General features: G+C 49.5%; 1 protein-coding gene across 6 annotated transcripts in view; it reads left to right on the top strand.

The window, feature by feature from the left end:
- The window catches only part of sash1a (SAM and SH3 domain containing 1a), a 169,205-nt gene that overhangs the window by 121,265 nt on the left and 29,737 nt on the right, over window positions 1-18,203 (top strand). For 3 of the 6 annotated variants that reach the window (XM_049002336.1, XM_049002334.1, XM_049002339.1), the window contains exon 2: window positions 17,040-17,168. In XM_049002336.1, the coding sequence (XP_048858293.1) occupies window positions 17,040-17,168 (129 nt within the window). Of the gene's footprint in view, window positions 1-8,128; window positions 8,428-9,739; window positions 10,778-10,837; window positions 11,076-17,039; window positions 17,169-18,203 lie in introns of those variants that run through there. The other 3 variants (XM_049002340.1, XM_049002337.1, XM_049002338.1) reach the window with 3 other exon arrangements.

Raw genomic sequence — 18,203 nt, 5'->3', positions numbered from 1 at the left:
TGTCCACGCGCCTTACCTGCGGGGGGCCGACTGGCGGAGGCGTGAATAGAAGGCCACCCTTCTATTGTTTGTTGTTATGACGACTGGGAGGACGCTGACGTGTGTCGTCGCCATGAAGTCTCATCCCATGTTACCCTGGTGACTTCCCAGCCCCCCCCCCCCCCAAGGGGAGGAGTGGGACCCTTCCCTCCCCCAGAAACTCATTCTGTAACCCTTTCCAACTTTTCCCCGTGCTGTATCGGGACTGAAAATGAGTAAACATGCATTGAGACGGCCAGCCTGAAATAGGATTCATCACCATAAGCTGTGAATTGGAGACGCAGGTCATTCCTGCTCCGTGTCCGTACTGTAGTAACATTGGGGGCCCATTAAAATGTGCTAATTAACTTGCCAGCATAATTGCTGACCGCCAATAGCAGATAGCATTTCTGTTAGATGGGCCGTGATATGAGGAGATACAGTCGTCCTCACGAGCCCCTGAACTGCTGTAAAAGTTAATCAGCCCCCCTCTCCACATGGCGTGTTAACAGCCCGCCATTTAAGTCATTCCCACACATGTTTCCAGTTTGGTTGCCATCCCCCCCCACCCATGGTGAAGTTCTCACCAGCACTGGTGCAAAATGCGATGTCGATCTTCTGTACGGATGGACGACACTGACAAGAGGTGCATCACGATTGCAGGCGGGTACAGGATGCGAAGGAAGGCCGTCGCGGCCGGCTTAGCGCTGAGCCCGTCGGCATCCCGGCACCAGCTTGCACAGGCTGTCAGAGCCCTCACGCCCCCCCCCAACACTCCCCCCGCTGCTGGCCTTACAGCTGGCTCCCCGCCACCTCCCCCTCGCCGAGCGCATGGACAGCGGCCAGATCTCATGCAGTTTCTGACTCCAGGACTTGTAATTTTACAAATGAATGGTTCTTTTTTTTTCAACCATGGAAATATTCAGGACCACAGTATCCTTCCCTTGGGGGGGGGGGGGGGGTCAAGGGAGGTCCGCACTAAACCACAGAGAAGCTGCTCTGTGTTCTGTCCCCTAAAATGGGACAAGACATGCTCATTTGTGTGTGTGTGTCCCCATACCAACCCTTTCTTCCTATTTATAACAGCTTGAGTTCGACCCCCCCCCCCCAGGACGAATTCCACAAATGCCATGGAGAGGCAGAGGGGGTGTCTGTAACAGATTGTGCGGAGGCTCTTTGCTTCTTGGGTGTGCTGCACGACATCAGCAGGTGGCGCCGTTGCCTCAATGTACTGCTCCTCGAAAGGTGTCTCTATAAAGGAGGCGAGATGTCATGCTGCAGTACTGGGGCCCGGCCTGGTGGTGGCGCCTTGGCAGCCTCCCTTTGGCTGCTCTGTACTGGCAGTGTAATGCACAGGTATTCCGTTAGACCATGGACTGTGGGCAGCCAGACATATGTCCGGAACATTCCGGATCAGAGATGCCAACGCACACCAGTTTACCAGTCACCCTGACATCACAGTCCTCTTTTTCCCTGAATCCTGTATTTGGTTGTCGGCTATTTGCACGTGTAGCAGTGGGACCTGTGACTTTCCCACCTCTGTGGTCTGGAAGTCATCTCTGAATGATCAGGTGTTGTGCTTCCTAGCCTAAGAGCCCAGGATTAAGCAGAACCATAGAGGAATCACTTCTCCAGATTAACACTGGCTTTAAACAGCCGCACCCATCATTAAAGATGGCTTCCCCAGCCTCCCCTCCCTTCCTGTCTGTTCGGCCAGCAGGACAGGTTTATGAAATGATGGAGGCCCCCTCGTTCAGTCCCTGGCATTACAGCATGTTGTTTTTACCCTGTTTTTAATTTTCATTTTCTTCCTAAACTACATGAACATACGGGCCGGCGCCTCCTTGTGGCACAGATGCTGTACTGCTGCAGCTTAACTCCAGCCAAAACCATCACGCAGCGATACGCATCGGAGCAGTGTTTCCATGGAAACGCCCAAAAGCAGCCCCTTTTCTAAGCATCACAGCTTTGCTGCTTGATGATGTCATTCTCAGTAGAACACGTATAGAGTAATGCAAGAGTAATCGTTTGATTACGCACCTACTTTTTCAGGCCTTTCGTTGTCAAACAGGGCTGTTTAGATCAGAACAAGAGTGTCCCGGTATTTTCGATCTGGTTGACCCTCCCCCATCCTTCCCAACCCCCACAGGGGCCCTAGGTGTGAGCCTCAATCACTGGGAGTGCTGTTTTTAATTCCTGGAGGTCTGGCGTTTATAGAGTAGCAGTAATTATGACGGACGCCTCTCCTCGTTAAATGATTTGCTAGGTCACTGCACAGTGTCCAGGGTAGGCTCTGCTGGGATAAGACTTGGAGGTGCATGACTGAAGCCAAGCATCTCTGAAGCTCCCTGGGTTTTCTGCGTGTGCCATATTCATGCTGGAGTGGGGGGGATACTGTCCAGTCTGGCCGTATTCTCTCCTGGCTGTAAGGGGAATGGGGGATTGACCATAAGGGGGATGATGACCAATCAAGCTTCAGATGCAACGGAGTACTGACAGGCCCCAGGCGGAATCCCGCGAGCCGCAGCTGACGCGCTCCGCAAATCGGCATGCCGCCCTGCACTTACGAAGCGTTAAAGCCCAAGAAATGGGCTTTTAAGGCGCCTGGGTGTTCCTCCTCGCAGATAAACAGCACGCCTCGATTGCAGCCTGCAGGACAAGCGCAGCACATTCACGGGAGCCGGATGACACGGCGAGCAAACCCGAGCACGCGCCGCTAGGGATCAAGCCGGGGCCCCGCCGCGGCTGTCAGGAAAATAAACGAGCCGGCGGCAGTAATTATAGCGAACGCGGCGGCAGCGCAGCGTGCAGAGCCGTGCCACTTAACCCGATATCACAAGGTGAACCTGCAAATCTCCTCCCCTCTGAATAAATCCAGTCTGTCACAATCGGGGCTGGATGGGGGAGGTAACCGCAACTGTCGCTAAGTTAGTGCTGCATAGCGGTGGCAGTAACCAAAAAGGCCAAGCAGCGATGTGGCGTCTTGAAAGACTACATACTGAAGAAGTAATGTTCAGTTCTTGTTTTGCATTGTGAGCATATTGCTATTGTAGTCCTGCTGTGCAGTATCACCCTTCTGATTCCCGCAGTGGTGTAACTCCCTGACAAAGCAGCCCATTGACCCACCATGTTCAGCTCCGTGCTTCTCTTCTGTTCAGCCAAATTTATGGCAGATTTGGGCTGTTTTTTTTTTTGTTGTTGTTTCTATGACAACAGAGCCTGGCTGCCTGAGCGCTGCTTGTGTCGCAGCTGCATGTTAACCCGGGGGGTTTGTTTACTGTCAGAGGCTGATGTAACGGGCTGCAAGGCCAAGGGCGGGGGCTTCGCCTCGCCACTTCCGCGCAGACGGCCTCCACATTTCTCGGCGGTCAGAGTTTCCACGTGGCTCAAGTCCACGGGCAGCGCTGGAGAGCGAGGCACATAGCCGGCAGGGTGGGAGTTAACGGAGAATAATAAAGCCTCGACCCTTAACTGCAGGCATAGAATGTTCCAGAAAGCACATAATCAACCTGGTGGGGGGCTATTAAAAACAAAGGCCGGGGAAACACTATGCATCGATTACACTCACTCACACACACCAGGGCACACTCACACATCACTCACTCACACACAACAAGGCACACTTACACACCACTCACTCACACACACCAGGGCACACTCACACACCACTCACTCACACACACCAGGGCACACTCACACATCACTCACTCACACACACCAGGGCACACACATCACTCACTCACACACACACCAGGGCACACTCACACACCACTCACTCACACACGCATACCCACCCATACAAACATACCTACGGGCAGTTTGGTAACTCCAATTAGCATCAACACGTTTTTGGACTGTAGGGGGGACTGTAGTACCCAGGAGAAATGCACCAACAACAGGGGGAGAACATGCAAACTCCACACACACATAGAACCATAGCACAGACTCGAACCCTGGTTCATTACTAACCACTGCACCACCGTGCTGCCCTGGTTGCATTCAGTGACGTTATTTACACTAATTATAATATTTCACAAATGTTACTAAAAATGTTTCATATAAATGAGTTGACAAAATATGTTTTCCGCTGCTCCAGAAAATCGAAGACCGAATTAATTGATGCATCAAGCTAGCGAGGAAGTGACTTGTGAATGTAAAGATCACTTAGTATATGAACGCCTGAAGTAGCGTGTGGAAAGGTTACCAGCAGGGGGCGCTGTTGGCAAACCCAGCTTCTGTTCAGAAGACATGAATCCTTCGGAAAGCAATCGAGAAGCTTTTTCCTGAAAACGTTTTTTTTAATCGTTCTAGTTTAAATTACTACGGGTATAAAGAAAAGTAGCAGTTAAATAAATCTAAGAGCTTTTTTTCAAAGCACAATTAATGCCATTTTGTCATATAAATCCTAAAGAAATTGTTTTAATTTGCCTTTTTTCCAGCGCAGTGTGTGAATTATTGGTGCGAATAGAAACCCTGTGTGCGTGGCTATTTTATTTAAGTAAAGACGTGAGCTGATCATCTCGCAGACCCCCCACCGGGGTACTGATCGGGACCCCAGATGGTCGCACCTCGGCCCCTTGGCCTGTTTGCAGAAGCACGCTGCAGCTGTGGAGTGTCCGATGCTGAAGCAACATGTGCGCGATCCGGTCCATCTTACGGTGGATTTTTAATTCTGATAACGAAGATGGAATGCCAGATGTTTTTACAAGCCTGATCGACTGATAGGACGCAGTAGTGAATTCTATACTTAAGATTCAATATAATAAACGACACCCATTAAACTGCCAAATTGCGCACTGCAGCTCCAAATTAAAGCCCGTTTAAATGTGATTATCTCAAAAGCGGCTTTTCCGATAAGGCCGATTTCTTATTTTAAACGGGAGGGAATAGAGACCAGGCCGCAGTTCAGTATCAGATGGCTCGGCCCGGGCGTCTTATAGCTCTTTTATTCAATGTAGCCTACGTGCAGACCTCAAACCTCTCTAATCTTCGACCTTCATTTCGAGAAAGAACATCTCTGGCATTCAGCTGACAATCGTGTTATGGTAAGTTGTACAAAAACATGTAAAAAAAATCTTGGGAAGGAATCTTAGACATTCGATGCTTTTGCGCTGAAACCGTGGCGCTAGGTTTTCAATTTATTGTCTCCTTATTAATGTTATTAAAGCCCCGCCTGTCGACCGATAATTCAAACCGCCATTAATTGTAGGTAAAACACCTCTGTGACTGTTTGCACGCCGCATCTTCCGCAGCCCTAGGCTGCATCTCCGAGATACTGTACCATGTGGATTAACAGCGTTAAAACGCCGTTTCGCCATGGGCGTATATTTGGGTCTCAGAGCACCGAGGGTTGGGGGGGGGGGTTCTCGCCTGATTTGTTCCGGACCATGATGAAACCAAATCTATGTCCCTGCGTTTCACTTTGATATCAAGTAACCCGATCCTTCACGTTTTATGACCGAAAAGTTTCACTTTCGCGCAGTTTATTGTACATTGATTCAGTGGGTGACTCGGGATGGGGTGACACGTTGCTGAACACTGAGTGAGGAAGTTTGCATTTGGTTACGTCATGATTATAATTAGCCACCTTACCATTTTTGGGCCGGGTCTTCCCACGCACGGAAGACAGGAGTATCTGCATGGAGATCGTTAACTGCAATCCGCATTATTTAATAAGGAGATGGCTCATTATTGACGGTGACCTTAAGGGCACAAAAACGATGAATCCAATTAATGATGGAGCGCCGCATTGCCAAGTGCTTCTGGATAGACCTCTGAAGTGTGGCCCCGATCACGTAGGCTACTCAAAGGTTTGGACTGATGAAACCTGTATCCAGTAATGGGACATCGGGATGTGAACGTTTTCCAGCTCACTTTCTGACACTTGGGGAGGTGATTAAAACTAAATAATAAACTAAATTAAATAGCACGTACCTTTTTATTCTCTGTGTTTTCGAATGAGCTTAGTTTGTTCTGCTAATGCCGCTCCAGCCAAGTGTAGACCCCCCCCCCCCCCCATCAGTCATGTGTGAGAGGTCAGGGGGCTGAGGATTATTTTAAGTCTTGGGTCATTGACCTTCTGGGACACTTTCACTGGGTGTGCAGAGTGGATCCACCCCCATACTCCCTGCCTGTCTCTGTAACATGTCCAAGACATCCTTCCACAATCTTATGTCTGAGGAACGGTGAACCGCGTGTGAGGAGCATCTCCGTGACACTCATCTTCCTGGGTCCTAACATCCTGAAGCCTCCATCCACAGCTCATGCTCAGGTAGACCCACGCTAGATCCGAATGTGGAATCGAAAGGGGGGGGGGGGGGGGGTCACGTTCAGATGCCCTCTACCTTCCAGGTGGGAGGGGTTGTTGTTTGCTACCAGATGAGACTGCTGGGGGGGGAACCAAGCACCCCCAGAGCCTCTCATGGGAAAGCATGAATCTCCGAGGTCCTGGTCAGGCCGGTCTGTGGAATATCAATGTGAGCAGTATAGAGCTGCTGTGTGTGGAGATGGACAACGGCACCATTAATCCAGCAGGTGCTGCCCGTCCTGCCACGTACGGGGGGGGGGGGGGCACGCTTAGTACACATTCCCCAAGCAGACCCTGCTCAGGACACTGCGTTCTCGCAAATCTGAATTTTTCGAACCCGCGGTTAACTTGGTCGGGGTTGCAACACACTTCTCGCATGTTACTCCCACTGTTGGATTTCGGTCATTTGCTAATTGTCTCGGTGTTGTTCACCTGTTGCTGTTTTACTCCTGGGGAAGCTGAGATCCTTAATTTAATCAGCAACACTACCCAAAGACAGCAGTAATTGGTGCTGCAATGGAGGATGTGATGTACATTATTGACTGTCGGTGATGGATGCTATTTGTCTGCAAAGACGACACTTCAGTCCTTTGATGTGACACACACACCCCCCCCGGTCTGTTACTTTGAAATATCTGCTTAATGAGTCTGGGTCTTCTAGGTCTGGGACCATCTGCCCCGCCTTTCTTCGTTAGAGAGCTGACACCTCATTCTGTTTGAGGTAGACTTGCGTGCGGAAGGTGTGAAATGGCCGTGAGATGGGGAGTGATTGACCAAATGTCCCCCACAATGTAATAAAAACCCGTTATTTTTGACATTGTGGGGACCATTTCCAGGCCCCCAGAAAGATCTGTAACTTCAAAAAAGTAAAAATGTCAAAAGTCTAATATTTTGTTTGGTTACTTGTGGTTAAGGTTAGGGGGTTATGGCTGAGTAGGGGTTAAGGTCATCATGTTGGGATTTTCCCTTTAGAAATGAATGGAGAGTCCCCACAAAGATATAACCGCAAACCTGTGTGTGTGTGTGTGTGTGTGTGTGAGACAGAGAGAGAGAGAGAGAGAGAGAGATCTGTCATACTGTGAATACGCCACACCAACACCACTGCCTCGGAGGTGAGAGGTCGGTCGGTGGTGATGCAGCAGGCGGCTGGTCAGCATCATCCCCCTCAAGACGCACCGACATGCAGAACCGTGATGGTCTTGAGAAAATCCAGCCCGTGTCTCTGTAGCGTGTGCCCTGCATGCCCAGTTCATGTTTCAACATGTGCTTTACCGGCTCAGCCCACATCATAGCAGTGACTTCAGCCTCTTCTTTGGCTTTATTCTCAATGTCTCTCTTATTTATTTGAAAGCCCAACAATAAAGTTAATGAAAATGTAACACAAATAAAATGCATGTCTTGCTAGAACATTATTATTTATGCGCCACCTAGTGGTGGAGTGTGAAAGCCAGTAGAGCGTGGGAGTACCGAGTAGCCTTCTGGAGTTCTCATCAAGTCGGCAGCTGGTCTGCGAGGCTAGAATTTGAAAGACTGAATGGTACATAAACTAAGGTCTTCAGAGAAAAACAATATGCTGTGAGCTTCAGCGGTTTATGTTGCTATGTTGTAAACAAGGTCCTGCTGAACAGCTGTTCTGCGCAATCAGAACGAACCCTTGAGTTATACTGGCCAGACAGTAGAGAAACAAACGCTTCACTGATGTCCCCAGCATGGTTTAATAACAAATCAGGACCCACACGAGGCATTAATTTAATTTTCATGATCATACTAAATTGATCCTTTTCTTTTGAGTATTTTTTTTCCAGCGCAGGGTTCTCTGAGTTCTCTGTTGTGCTAGATTTTTTGGAATAGTGTTCTTTTCCTGTATTTTTGGTATTTTTTTTCCCCCTAGGATGAAGCGAGAATGCAGCTCCCTGTTTTCCTACTCTCGTCTGTTTTGGTATGTGTCACGTGACCTTCGCAGCTGTTTCTATTCGCCAGATCCTGCTTCCAGGGAATGTGTTCTGGCAAAGAACGAAATTATATTTTAATCGCACTGGCATTACTGAAGCAGTTCGGCAAAGGCGGTGATTCCGAACGGCACGGGGACATGGAGAGATTTGGTATAAGTACAGGAACTGTGTACCGTCTTTACCGGTTAGAGAAGCGCATTCCACCAGATGTGATTCTGCTGACTTTTAATGGTTTTCATTTTAGCCCCAGTCTTTCTAAATGAAAGAAGAATGTAGTTATTTACATGACAGACCCATGCCTGAGGTCCCTGTCTTAGTGGTGAAATCACACAACCTGATGTTTAAAGAACTGGGCTTACCCAGTCGCCCAAAGTGGGGCGACGTCTTGGAAGTTCTGCGACAGTATTTCTGAAAAGCCTCCGAGGCCTGTGTGTCACTTTATGGAAGTACTTACTATATTAATAGTAATGACATGGGAATAGCTGCTGGCATGGGAGAATTTTAGGGGTCAATCTTCACTCCCCTGACTGCTCTTTGGCAGCAGAAGGCAAAAAAAAATATGAAGAGAATGGATTTAGTTAGATGCCTGTAACATGTTACATTTAGTCACTCGTATTTATGTTTCTTGATTTTTGTTTCTGAGCTCATCTACCCTGCGTGTCAATGCCAGCCATTGTGAATGACATGAATATAATTCTTTTTTCTTTAGCTAATGACGTAACGCCATCTGGGTTGGTCAGGTGTGGTTTCAGTGGTATAGTTACGATGGCTTGAATAACTGTAAAACGACGATCAATTTTGAATTGGGTTTGGTGTCACTAATTTTTAATAAATTATTCAAATTAATCCCTAATAATCCCGAGATCCTTTTGGGTTTTGATTTTAGTAGGGAAAAGCACTACAGACTGTCGCCGACTGACGATTGGGTTTAGTTCCGACAGAGGTCGTGCGTCATATTGGACGTATGTCAGAATATGATGATCTCTCTTCGTTTTAGTTGTAAGAATGACACTGGGATATGCGTGTGAGACTGGGATAGTCGCGTTGCAATAGAGTGTGTTTCCCGAAGACTTTTTAACGCTACGTCATTCGTATAAGTTCTACCGTTTAACATAGAACTTGCGAACGACGTAGCGCTAAGGCTTCAGAAAACTCACCCCAGTAGGCAGTACTTACCCGCAGCAACTGTGGTATGACGCCAGGTGAACTGCCGCAAGAAATTTATGTTTACATACATTTACGTTGCTTTTTAAACGTCGGTGGTACGTGCGAATCGTCGTAAGTCGTATAGGTTGTTAATCGGGGTCAGGCTATACTATCATCGCGAGGGTATTTTTAAAAAGAAATACGGGCCTTTTTAGATGTTGAAATGTTGTTTCCCAAATCTAATTAACAGCATTTTAAGTTTAAGCTTTAGCGCTTTTCATCTGCATATGGTTCAGAAAACAAATTCTATACAGGTTAGAATTTATTGCTACTAAGAACCGGTCAGATCTTGCATAGGTGCAAGAACACCACATGAAATACGTGGTTTTCTAAGAAAACCATCCACGCAAAGTTCTGGAATGATGCCTTTGTTTTCTGCGTGTTTCTTTTCCGCGGAAAAGGAGTGTATTAAAAGCAAGAGTAACAGAAGCACCGCCATCTTATGAGGTGATTTATGCAACTTTTACGAGCATCCATAGATACTTATTCTTGGTTTTTATGTAATCGGATTGCGCCAGTCCCGCACCTACCCTTCTTTCCATGTTAGACAGCAGTAACAACCAGGGAACCTTTTGTTGCTCAACTGTTTTCGCTGGAAGCAAAGAGCGCATTCATGTGAAGGAAAGTATGGGGGGGTCATGTTTGGAGGAGGAGGAGGATCAGGAGAGTAAACAAAAATCAGACTTATATCCGTATTTAAATGTGTATTAGTTTTTAAATTTGACGGTGTTCTGTGTCTAGTTGCCGGTCGTTTCTCATAGTGCACGGCGGCCGTGGGTCTTTTAAGTTTTAAGGAAAATTCCCCCCCACAGTAAGTTTTTGGTTCGGGCCGGCTAGGAGGCTGCGGGATGCGGAGAAATCATCCAGTCAAGTTTTCGGGCGATTGTCAAATCTGTTTTCTCGCACTGTGATATAACCGGCTATTCAAAATAGTGCTTAAAAATACACATCTAAAGGACATATTTTGGATGCACGGAACTTGCATGCTTTTAACAAGCGTTTTTCAGCAAGAGTTGTTCGTAAATATATTTCCGAAACCTATCTGCGTTTGATCCAAAACAAAAATGTTTAAAAACTTCCTTGTGGAGATCAGGCTGGATTTTTCGTGCGTGATCGCTGCGTGTTTACATACCTCCTCACTGGCACTGCAAAATTAATTCCGATCTCAAGAGGGACGATAAAACGCGAAATAATGGAAGGGGAGCAGGCTTCTTCCTCTGCCAAGGAGAGCCCGACGGACACCAGCGTGCCTGACAGTTTCTCTAAGCTATGGGCAGATATGATGGGGATGTTGGTAAGTTTTGGGGGCAGCTGGGGGAGGGGTAACAGGAGGGTAACAAAGTCTTACTCCGTCTTTCCGAAAAGAAGGCTCATTGTCTATTCAGTTGTTGACTGCTGATAGCCGCTGCTTGTAAATCACAGCTGAACGCTTTACCCGGGCTATGCCTGCATTGCTCTAGTTTGTGATAGGAACGTCTTTTCCTGACCATTCTGCAGACTGACTATTGATTGCGGGAATAAATGCGACTGCAAAGTTGACGAGGATTTATGCCGGTTTTGTTGGGGATAGTGCAACATATCGCCTGAAAATGGTAGGTGGTTTTCTCCTGCTCGCCAGGAGCCTTTGAAAAGGGGGCGAAGCAGCCTCCTTTGTAAAGTTGCAATACTGGCAATACTATGCCTAAGTCGGTCTCCATTACACCACGGCTGTATTATAAAGGTCGCTGCTCACGTTGACGGGATGTTTCCATGTAACACGTGGGAGAGCATTGGATCTGCTGTTTTCGCGTCGATATATTGTAGTGTTTAATATTGCCCCGTCCTGTTTCTCCGACTGATTTATAAACATCATGGATGCATTTCGTTTCATTTTAGCTTGTGCGTCTTCCCCCTCCTATCCCCTCACAACTATCGTGTTACTTAACGTGCAGTACGTTATTAGTACTTTCCACGGTCTTTTTTTGTCATACGGGTTAAATAGCCCTGTTTACATAAGCGCCTGCCGGAACCTTGCTGCATCTCGTAGTTTTCAGTGCAATCGTTGAAAGATATTAGTGTGATACACACACACACATACATACGTATTGATATAAACTTTTCTTGGCCAATGCGTACAGCTCTTACATTGTATTCTAACTTGATGCACCGGGCTTCCTAACCGGGTTCCAAACTGCTGCGTCGAAGGTATTATTATTATTTATTATTAAGATCTCCCATGCACGCTTTTTGCTTTCTTCCTGCATTTAAGGACATGAAAAACCAGAGGCTTGCTGGCTACCAGGGTTTTTCCAGCCGTTTGGCTGAAACCTGTACCCGGGGGGGATGCAGTTTGGGGCTTTAACCTGTGCACAGGCTGGCCATCTAGATGGTGGTTTTGCAGCTCAGAGCCCCCGCACGGCGCTGTTTATCTCGGGGGAAACTTTTTCCTTGTGTGTTGCGGCTTTTCTCTGTTTTCCTCCTCCCTTGCTGTCGTTCAGAAGCTCCGTGTCGCTTACAGGCATCTGAGGTCGAGGTGCGTCTCTCATCTGGCCGTGCTATGTAGGTGCCCCGCCATGCCGGTTGTTATGGCTTCGTGTGAAGCCTCGTCCTGCTGTTGTTGAAGGTTTTTCCGTTTCTGGCAGGGTACACCAAGATGCCTTTCATGTTGCTCTATGCGCTGATGGAAAAAACTTAAATACGATTGCAGGTCTTTGGATTGTGCTGAATAGAGAGTCTGTTATATCTTGTTTTGGTAATTTTTTTATTTATTTTTTGAAATTTTCCTTTATTGTTTACATTTACATGCGTTTACATGTTGTTTGATTCAGAGTTTGCTGGGACGTGTAATTCTGAATCAGATTCACAGGCGTGTTTGACGTAGGCTTCATGCAAATTCCATAGCGACTAGGAGACATTCTGAACTCAGTAAGATACGCAGAATCTTATTGAGTGTGTGTAGGTGGGTGGTAAGACTCTCCGCTTGCGTCTCTGTGCCGTGCGCCCCTATCTTGGTGCGAATTGTTTTTCCCCTCATCATTAACTCGGTCAAATGACCATACTGGAAATCTCTGAATGATCAAAAAAAAAGAGTGCAGAACCTGTCGTGTGTTATGGTTATAGCCTATGGCGCCAACAGGAGCCTGAGTGCATCTTCAGCATGTGGGCCTGATCCACCGTGATTTATCCAAGTCCGCGTGGAATGCGCTACGTGTTCACATATACGTCGTGGGGACTCGTCATCTCGTCTCCGTTAAGTATCAGGCCAGCTCTTTGAAGACTTCCTGTCGCATTCTGCTTTCGGTACATCGGGTAAAAACCAAGATGCTGCTCTGAAGGGGACACTTAATAATTCAGATCAGAGAGGAACAAATGGACTGGTCAGAGCGGAGGGATAGGTTGTTTACTTCTGGAAAAGCTCAGGTTATCTGTCCAGCACGGGCGGGGGTGCTTGGTAATGCTGAACCCTGCGGATGGGGTGATGATGGAGTCATTTGAGGGCTGAATGTGATGTCTACGTGTGTTCAGCGCGCCGCGGAGTGGAAGCGAAGCGAGCGCGGTTCTCTCTGGTCGTTCTGGGTGCCCAACTTCCCTGTTTCTGTGGTCTCCGCGCGCTGATCCTGCGACAGATCTTGCCTGCAGCCCCAGACACATAAATGGGATGACAAGTCTGTTGGTGGTGTGATTTCGTGAACCTGACCCTGATAGGTGGGTGGCTGGGGGGGTGGAGTTCTGAAGTAGTTCAGTGTGGCCCTTCCTGGGGTGTGAATCAGCAACCCTCTGGTATGGGTGAAAAAATGCCAACATTTAGGAGTTCTAAGTCGAGTCAATATAAGTTAATTTTGGGAGGGTGGGGTGCAGGGTAATTCCTGAAGAATTGCGCTTGCTGGTCTTGGCCCCATACCTTGAATATCTGAGAAGCTTTTGATCAGGTTACTTTTGGCTATTGGGAACGTCCCATTGGCCTGCAGTATTTTGTTCGGTTGTATTCACTGGATGCGTCAGCCGTGTTGTGAATTTGATTTGCATGGCTGAATGGCATGCGATCCCTGAGCATTATGGGAGTTGGTAGTAACTCTCTGCTGTGACAGACAGGTGCCGTCTGATCCACCCGTGGTTGTAAAGTGTTTTTTTTCTCTTTAATAAATCTTGTCAAGTTCACTTAACAAATATGCTCTCCTAGCAAATTAGCTGGTCTTCCCATGAAAGGGAAAACTCAGACTCTCTGTCCACTTACCTGGAGTGTGTGTGTGTGTGTGTGCGCGTGTGTGTGTGCGCGCACGTCGTGTGGTCCATTCTATGCCGAGCCAGGCAGGAACAACGGGCCGTTTATGTAGGTCCGGACTCTGCGTACGGGCCTGGTCCGGCTCTCTGCATAAATGATTTTTACCGCAGCTTTGGATGAAGGACAGTTTTTCCCTGTGTTTACACACGGGCCCCGTGAAAGAGACTCGCAGTCCAGGTCTGTCATGGGCCTGAGGTTTCAGAGCAAGAAACGTGTCTTTCGGGCCGGGGGCAGTTTCCGCTGAAGCGGGGGGTTCTGTAAATTAACCTCTGTGTGGGTGTCTGGTATCTGTGTATTTGAGCCCTTCTTCTTAAGCTATTATGATTTCTGAATGTGACAATCTCCGCCCCCACGTCTTCACAATGAGTTCAATGGCGAGTTAGAGGTTAGCCTAGTTTTGGATGGCCGGCTGACTAAGCTTGACGCCGCCCTGGCTGTGAGCGCAGCGGCGCCAAACCCGGCCAGCCCAGATGTCCCGGCTCACCCCAACACCAGAGCTCCATCCCAGGACGATGCTGTTGAGCATCCTATCCAGGCTCCTGCGGGAACAAACACAATAATAATGTATTAAGTGTGAGTAATATATAAATGTACGCATTGAGCATCAGTATGGCCAGTTCTTCCTTCTCTTAACTAGGTTTTAAAGCTTTTTCTCGATGTAGTTAGGGGAGAGTTTTCCGTGTTCTCTGAAAATGCTAGTGACAAGTTACCAAACTGCAATGTCACTCTTGCTTTGAATTATTGCCCCAGTCCAGGTGTGAATGGCAGGGTGTGTGTTTGTGGCTTCCCTGAGTACTTTATTTTGGCCGCATGTCAGGTTATGAGCAGAATGGGATTGGCAGGAGCGGGAACCTGCTGCGTAAGATCCCCGCATTGCATCTTGGGAGATCTTCTTGCAAGTCGCCGCATGTGAGTCTAGCCTTGTGCTGCCATGGATAGAATCTAGACTCGGTTTTGCCGCCTCGATCTAATTGAGTGCGAAGTGTGAGGTTTTTAATAATGGTGGGCAGGGTTTCTTAATGGTACAAGCTGGGGGAGGGATTGTGAGGCTTTCAGATCCCTGGCCCCCCACACCCACACCTTGCTCGCTGTCGAGTTATTTTGGGAAGCGGGCTGGTCTGACGCAGAGAAGGGGGTCAGGAAGTGTGTGCTCCTTGATTGGAGGATGGGAACAATTCCTGCGAGGCTTGTTTACACCAGAAAAATGAGGCTGTGGTGAGAATATTTCATGGACCAAAGGGGTCAAGTTCCGGGTCGTGCTTTTGACGGCGGCGTCAGAGGTCCTCACCACCCATTTCATCATATGGGGATCGGTATGGGTTTGCCCGGTGCTGTGCAGAGCCCGTAGGCATGATTTCAGGCCACGCCGCATTATCTTAGTGTGTGTGCATGTTTGTGCCCGTGTCTGGAGCGCCAGGCGGTGAGTCATGCCTGAGATGGCGAAGGCCTTCCCCAGTCATGGGACCCGCTTCTCGGCAGCTGTCCTCGCCTTTTCCAGGCCTCTCCGTCTGCCTGTTCCCTGCCATCCTCACTTCCACAGGCCTGGTGGGATCATCCTAGAAGAGGCATCTCACCTCATCTCGACGCCGCTGTGGTGGTCCTGACTTTTCCTCACCTATGCTCACTTTTCAGCCTAAGATGAGTCATGGTGTCCCTGATCTCAAGGCAGGAGTTCCTCAGAAATGCTGGGCGATATCTGGTGGTTTTTTTTCCCCAAGTACTTTGTTTCCCAGTCAATACCGCAAGAATCATTTAATGTAAATCCCATCGCTGCAACGACAAGGAGCCCGTCGCTGGTGTGGGGGAGGGGGTGGACGCCAGCCCCCCAGGCTTGGGTTGCTTTCTTCTCTAGCATTCGGGCCTCGAACGCTGTGTTATGGCCGCCGCATGTTAGCGTTGGTCACGGCTGCTTTCATTGGGACCCCCAGCAGCACATCCACCCCACCCCACCCCCATGTTTGCGAGGCTGGAATTTCAGCTATTTTAACACATCCAGCCCCTGGGATTTTGGCCTGGACCACGAATGCCCCAATTGGGACGCATGCTGGGGGGATGGAGGGGGGGGCATGTACATCCCAGTATTTAATTTGGCTTCGGCCACCCCCCAGAAAATGTACGTTTACAATTGAATTATTAAGTTGTGTCCCCCCCTTAATATCGAACTCTCTCCTACACCCTTGGCATGTAGCATATGTAACAGCATGTCACATGTAATAGCATGTAGCACGGTAGCCGCTATCACGGTTTGCCTCACCCTGGGAAGTGAGACAGGTTGGGGGGGATTTATGTGAGATCCATGGGCTGGATCCAGATTTTGGAATGTTTGGTGTAACTTGCATGGTCCCGGCAGGGGGGACAGAATTCCAAGAATGCTGATCCCAGCGATGATCTAAGGATTGGCCATGTTGCATCATCGCTTTCATTCATGGCCAGAATGGAATGCTGCTCCTTGCAGCTAGTGGCCCCGCCCATGTTGGTCGGACGATTTGTCAGCCTGAGGAGGAGGCTAAGGGAAGTGCACTCGCTGGAGGGTTGTGGGTTTGAATGCTGCCCTGCAGAGGTTGCGTGTGTGTGTGTTTGGCCCCGCCCTATCCAGGGTGTGCCATTGTGCCATATGCCTCTTGCATTGGTAAACGGTTCAGCACATCTTGGTTCGGAGACTATGTGTGTCTCTGTGCTGATGTGGTCAGCGCTCTGCCTCGACTTCCTTTCTGCGTTCGGGTTCCTGCTGGAGTCGCACGCTTCCTACTCGGGGTGCCACCTCTGGCCCACCTCCCCACCCCCGATCTGGCACTTTGGCCACTATTTGCCATGGGGATGGTGTTCAGGCATTCGCAGTGGCTGGGGGCCTCGCTGCCGTGACCGTGCAGGAATGTGGGCCCCATCTCGAGCCGTCCTGTCACCTGTCTTGGGGACCAGCCTCGCTTTCTTCCTGAATGCTTGTGATTTGTTTCACCCCTTGAATAACAGGAAGCCCCCCCCCCCCCCCATGACAAACAAAAGCTAAAGTTGAGGTCTTGGGAACACGGACGTGCAGCAACAGGACCTCCTCCCCCATCCTGATCCCATCAGCACTGTCCATCGGGTCAGCGTTGAAAAATCAGAGGTCGCCGTGGTTTCGGTTGCATATGATTGCGATACCTTGTCCCATGTGATATTTCATGTCGTCGTTCCGCTCATATATGATCTCTACTGTCCGACCGCTTGCTCCCCGTCAAGGCTGTGTGTAACGCTTCTGCTAATTGATGGCCCCCGCAGCCTCAGCCTGACCGTTGAAATGCCTCCATCTCTGCAGGACGGCTCCCTGGGGAACATCGACGACCTGGCGCAGGAGTACTCCGAGTACTACAACACCTACTTCAGCGACGTCTCTGAGAGGATGGAGGAGCTGCGGAAGCGGGACGTGTCCCAGGACGCGGAGACGGTGAGCCCCCACCCCCGCCAGTGCGTGGAGATGGTCGTGCATGTTGTACACGTTGTTTAGATTCCCGGACAGGATCCTCCCCCCGATTCTCTCTCAGAGGGACATTGTCATTCCTGGGGTGCTTTCGACGAGATGTGGGGAGCCAGCAAGTGGTTGCCAAGGTAACCAGTGACCGGGATGGGGGGCCTCGGAAGGTCTGTACAGAGAGTAGCTGTTCTTCCCAGTCTTGTGGTGCGCCCATGTGTCGGTATCCAATGCGCCGGGACCCCTGCTGCCCCACCCCCCCCTCGCTCAGACTCCCGCGGCTGGTGTACGCCTGGAAGGTCACAGCTGCCAGCTCACGTCTGACGCGCGCAGCAGATGGCCATTGCCTGGCAACGGGCGGAAAGCGCTGAACTCCGCCTCTTTTATTTTTTGTAATATTTTGAATGCGTAAACTTCTCTCGCAGGAGCCCTTTTGTTTATGGAAAGGGTCACAGACCGGCAGCCAACTGGGGCCTCATAAAGCCGTGTGCCAGGGCCACGCCTGGTGGGTGGCGGGTCGAACCCTAGCCTGATGACCAGTCCTGCAGAGGCCCGGGTTTGAGTCTTCGCATCGAGCTCATTGGCTTTGGGATGGCCACGCTGGCAGTTTACAGGCCTGCCCCCTTGGCTGCGCCTGCAGAGAGGAGGGAGGGTACAGCAGTCTGGGGGGGGGGCAGGATGCCACCCATGTGGTGTTTACAGAGCCTTGGGTCAGATGATGTCTTGGCTCGGCTGTTTTCTGGGCCTGGGACTGAACATGGTAACGGCAGACACAGGGTGGTTCGTTCTGGGCCTGCTCTTCTCGGAGCTGCGAGCCCGTGAGCTGCGGGTCACTGCGCGTCTGACACGCTTGGGCGTCGTGGCCCAAAAAGGACCCAGTGCAGTGCCTCTGCCGAACGCCCCGCCACAGGGATGCTCCTGGGTTAGCAGTAAACGCCCAGCAGGTATCTGAAGCCTGTGTTTAGCATGTCTTGCTATGTATTAAGTGTGTTAATGAGGCCATTAAGCTGC

This window comes from Brienomyrus brachyistius, unplaced genomic scaffold, assembly GCF_023856365.1.
Source record: "Brienomyrus brachyistius isolate T26 unplaced genomic scaffold, BBRACH_0.4 scaffold66, whole genome shotgun sequence".
Lineage (NCBI taxonomy): Eukaryota > Metazoa > Chordata > Actinopteri > Osteoglossiformes > Mormyridae > Brienomyrus > Brienomyrus brachyistius.
The sequence above is the reverse complement of the archived record's forward strand: the minus strand, read 5'-3'. Positions and strand labels throughout refer to the sequence as shown.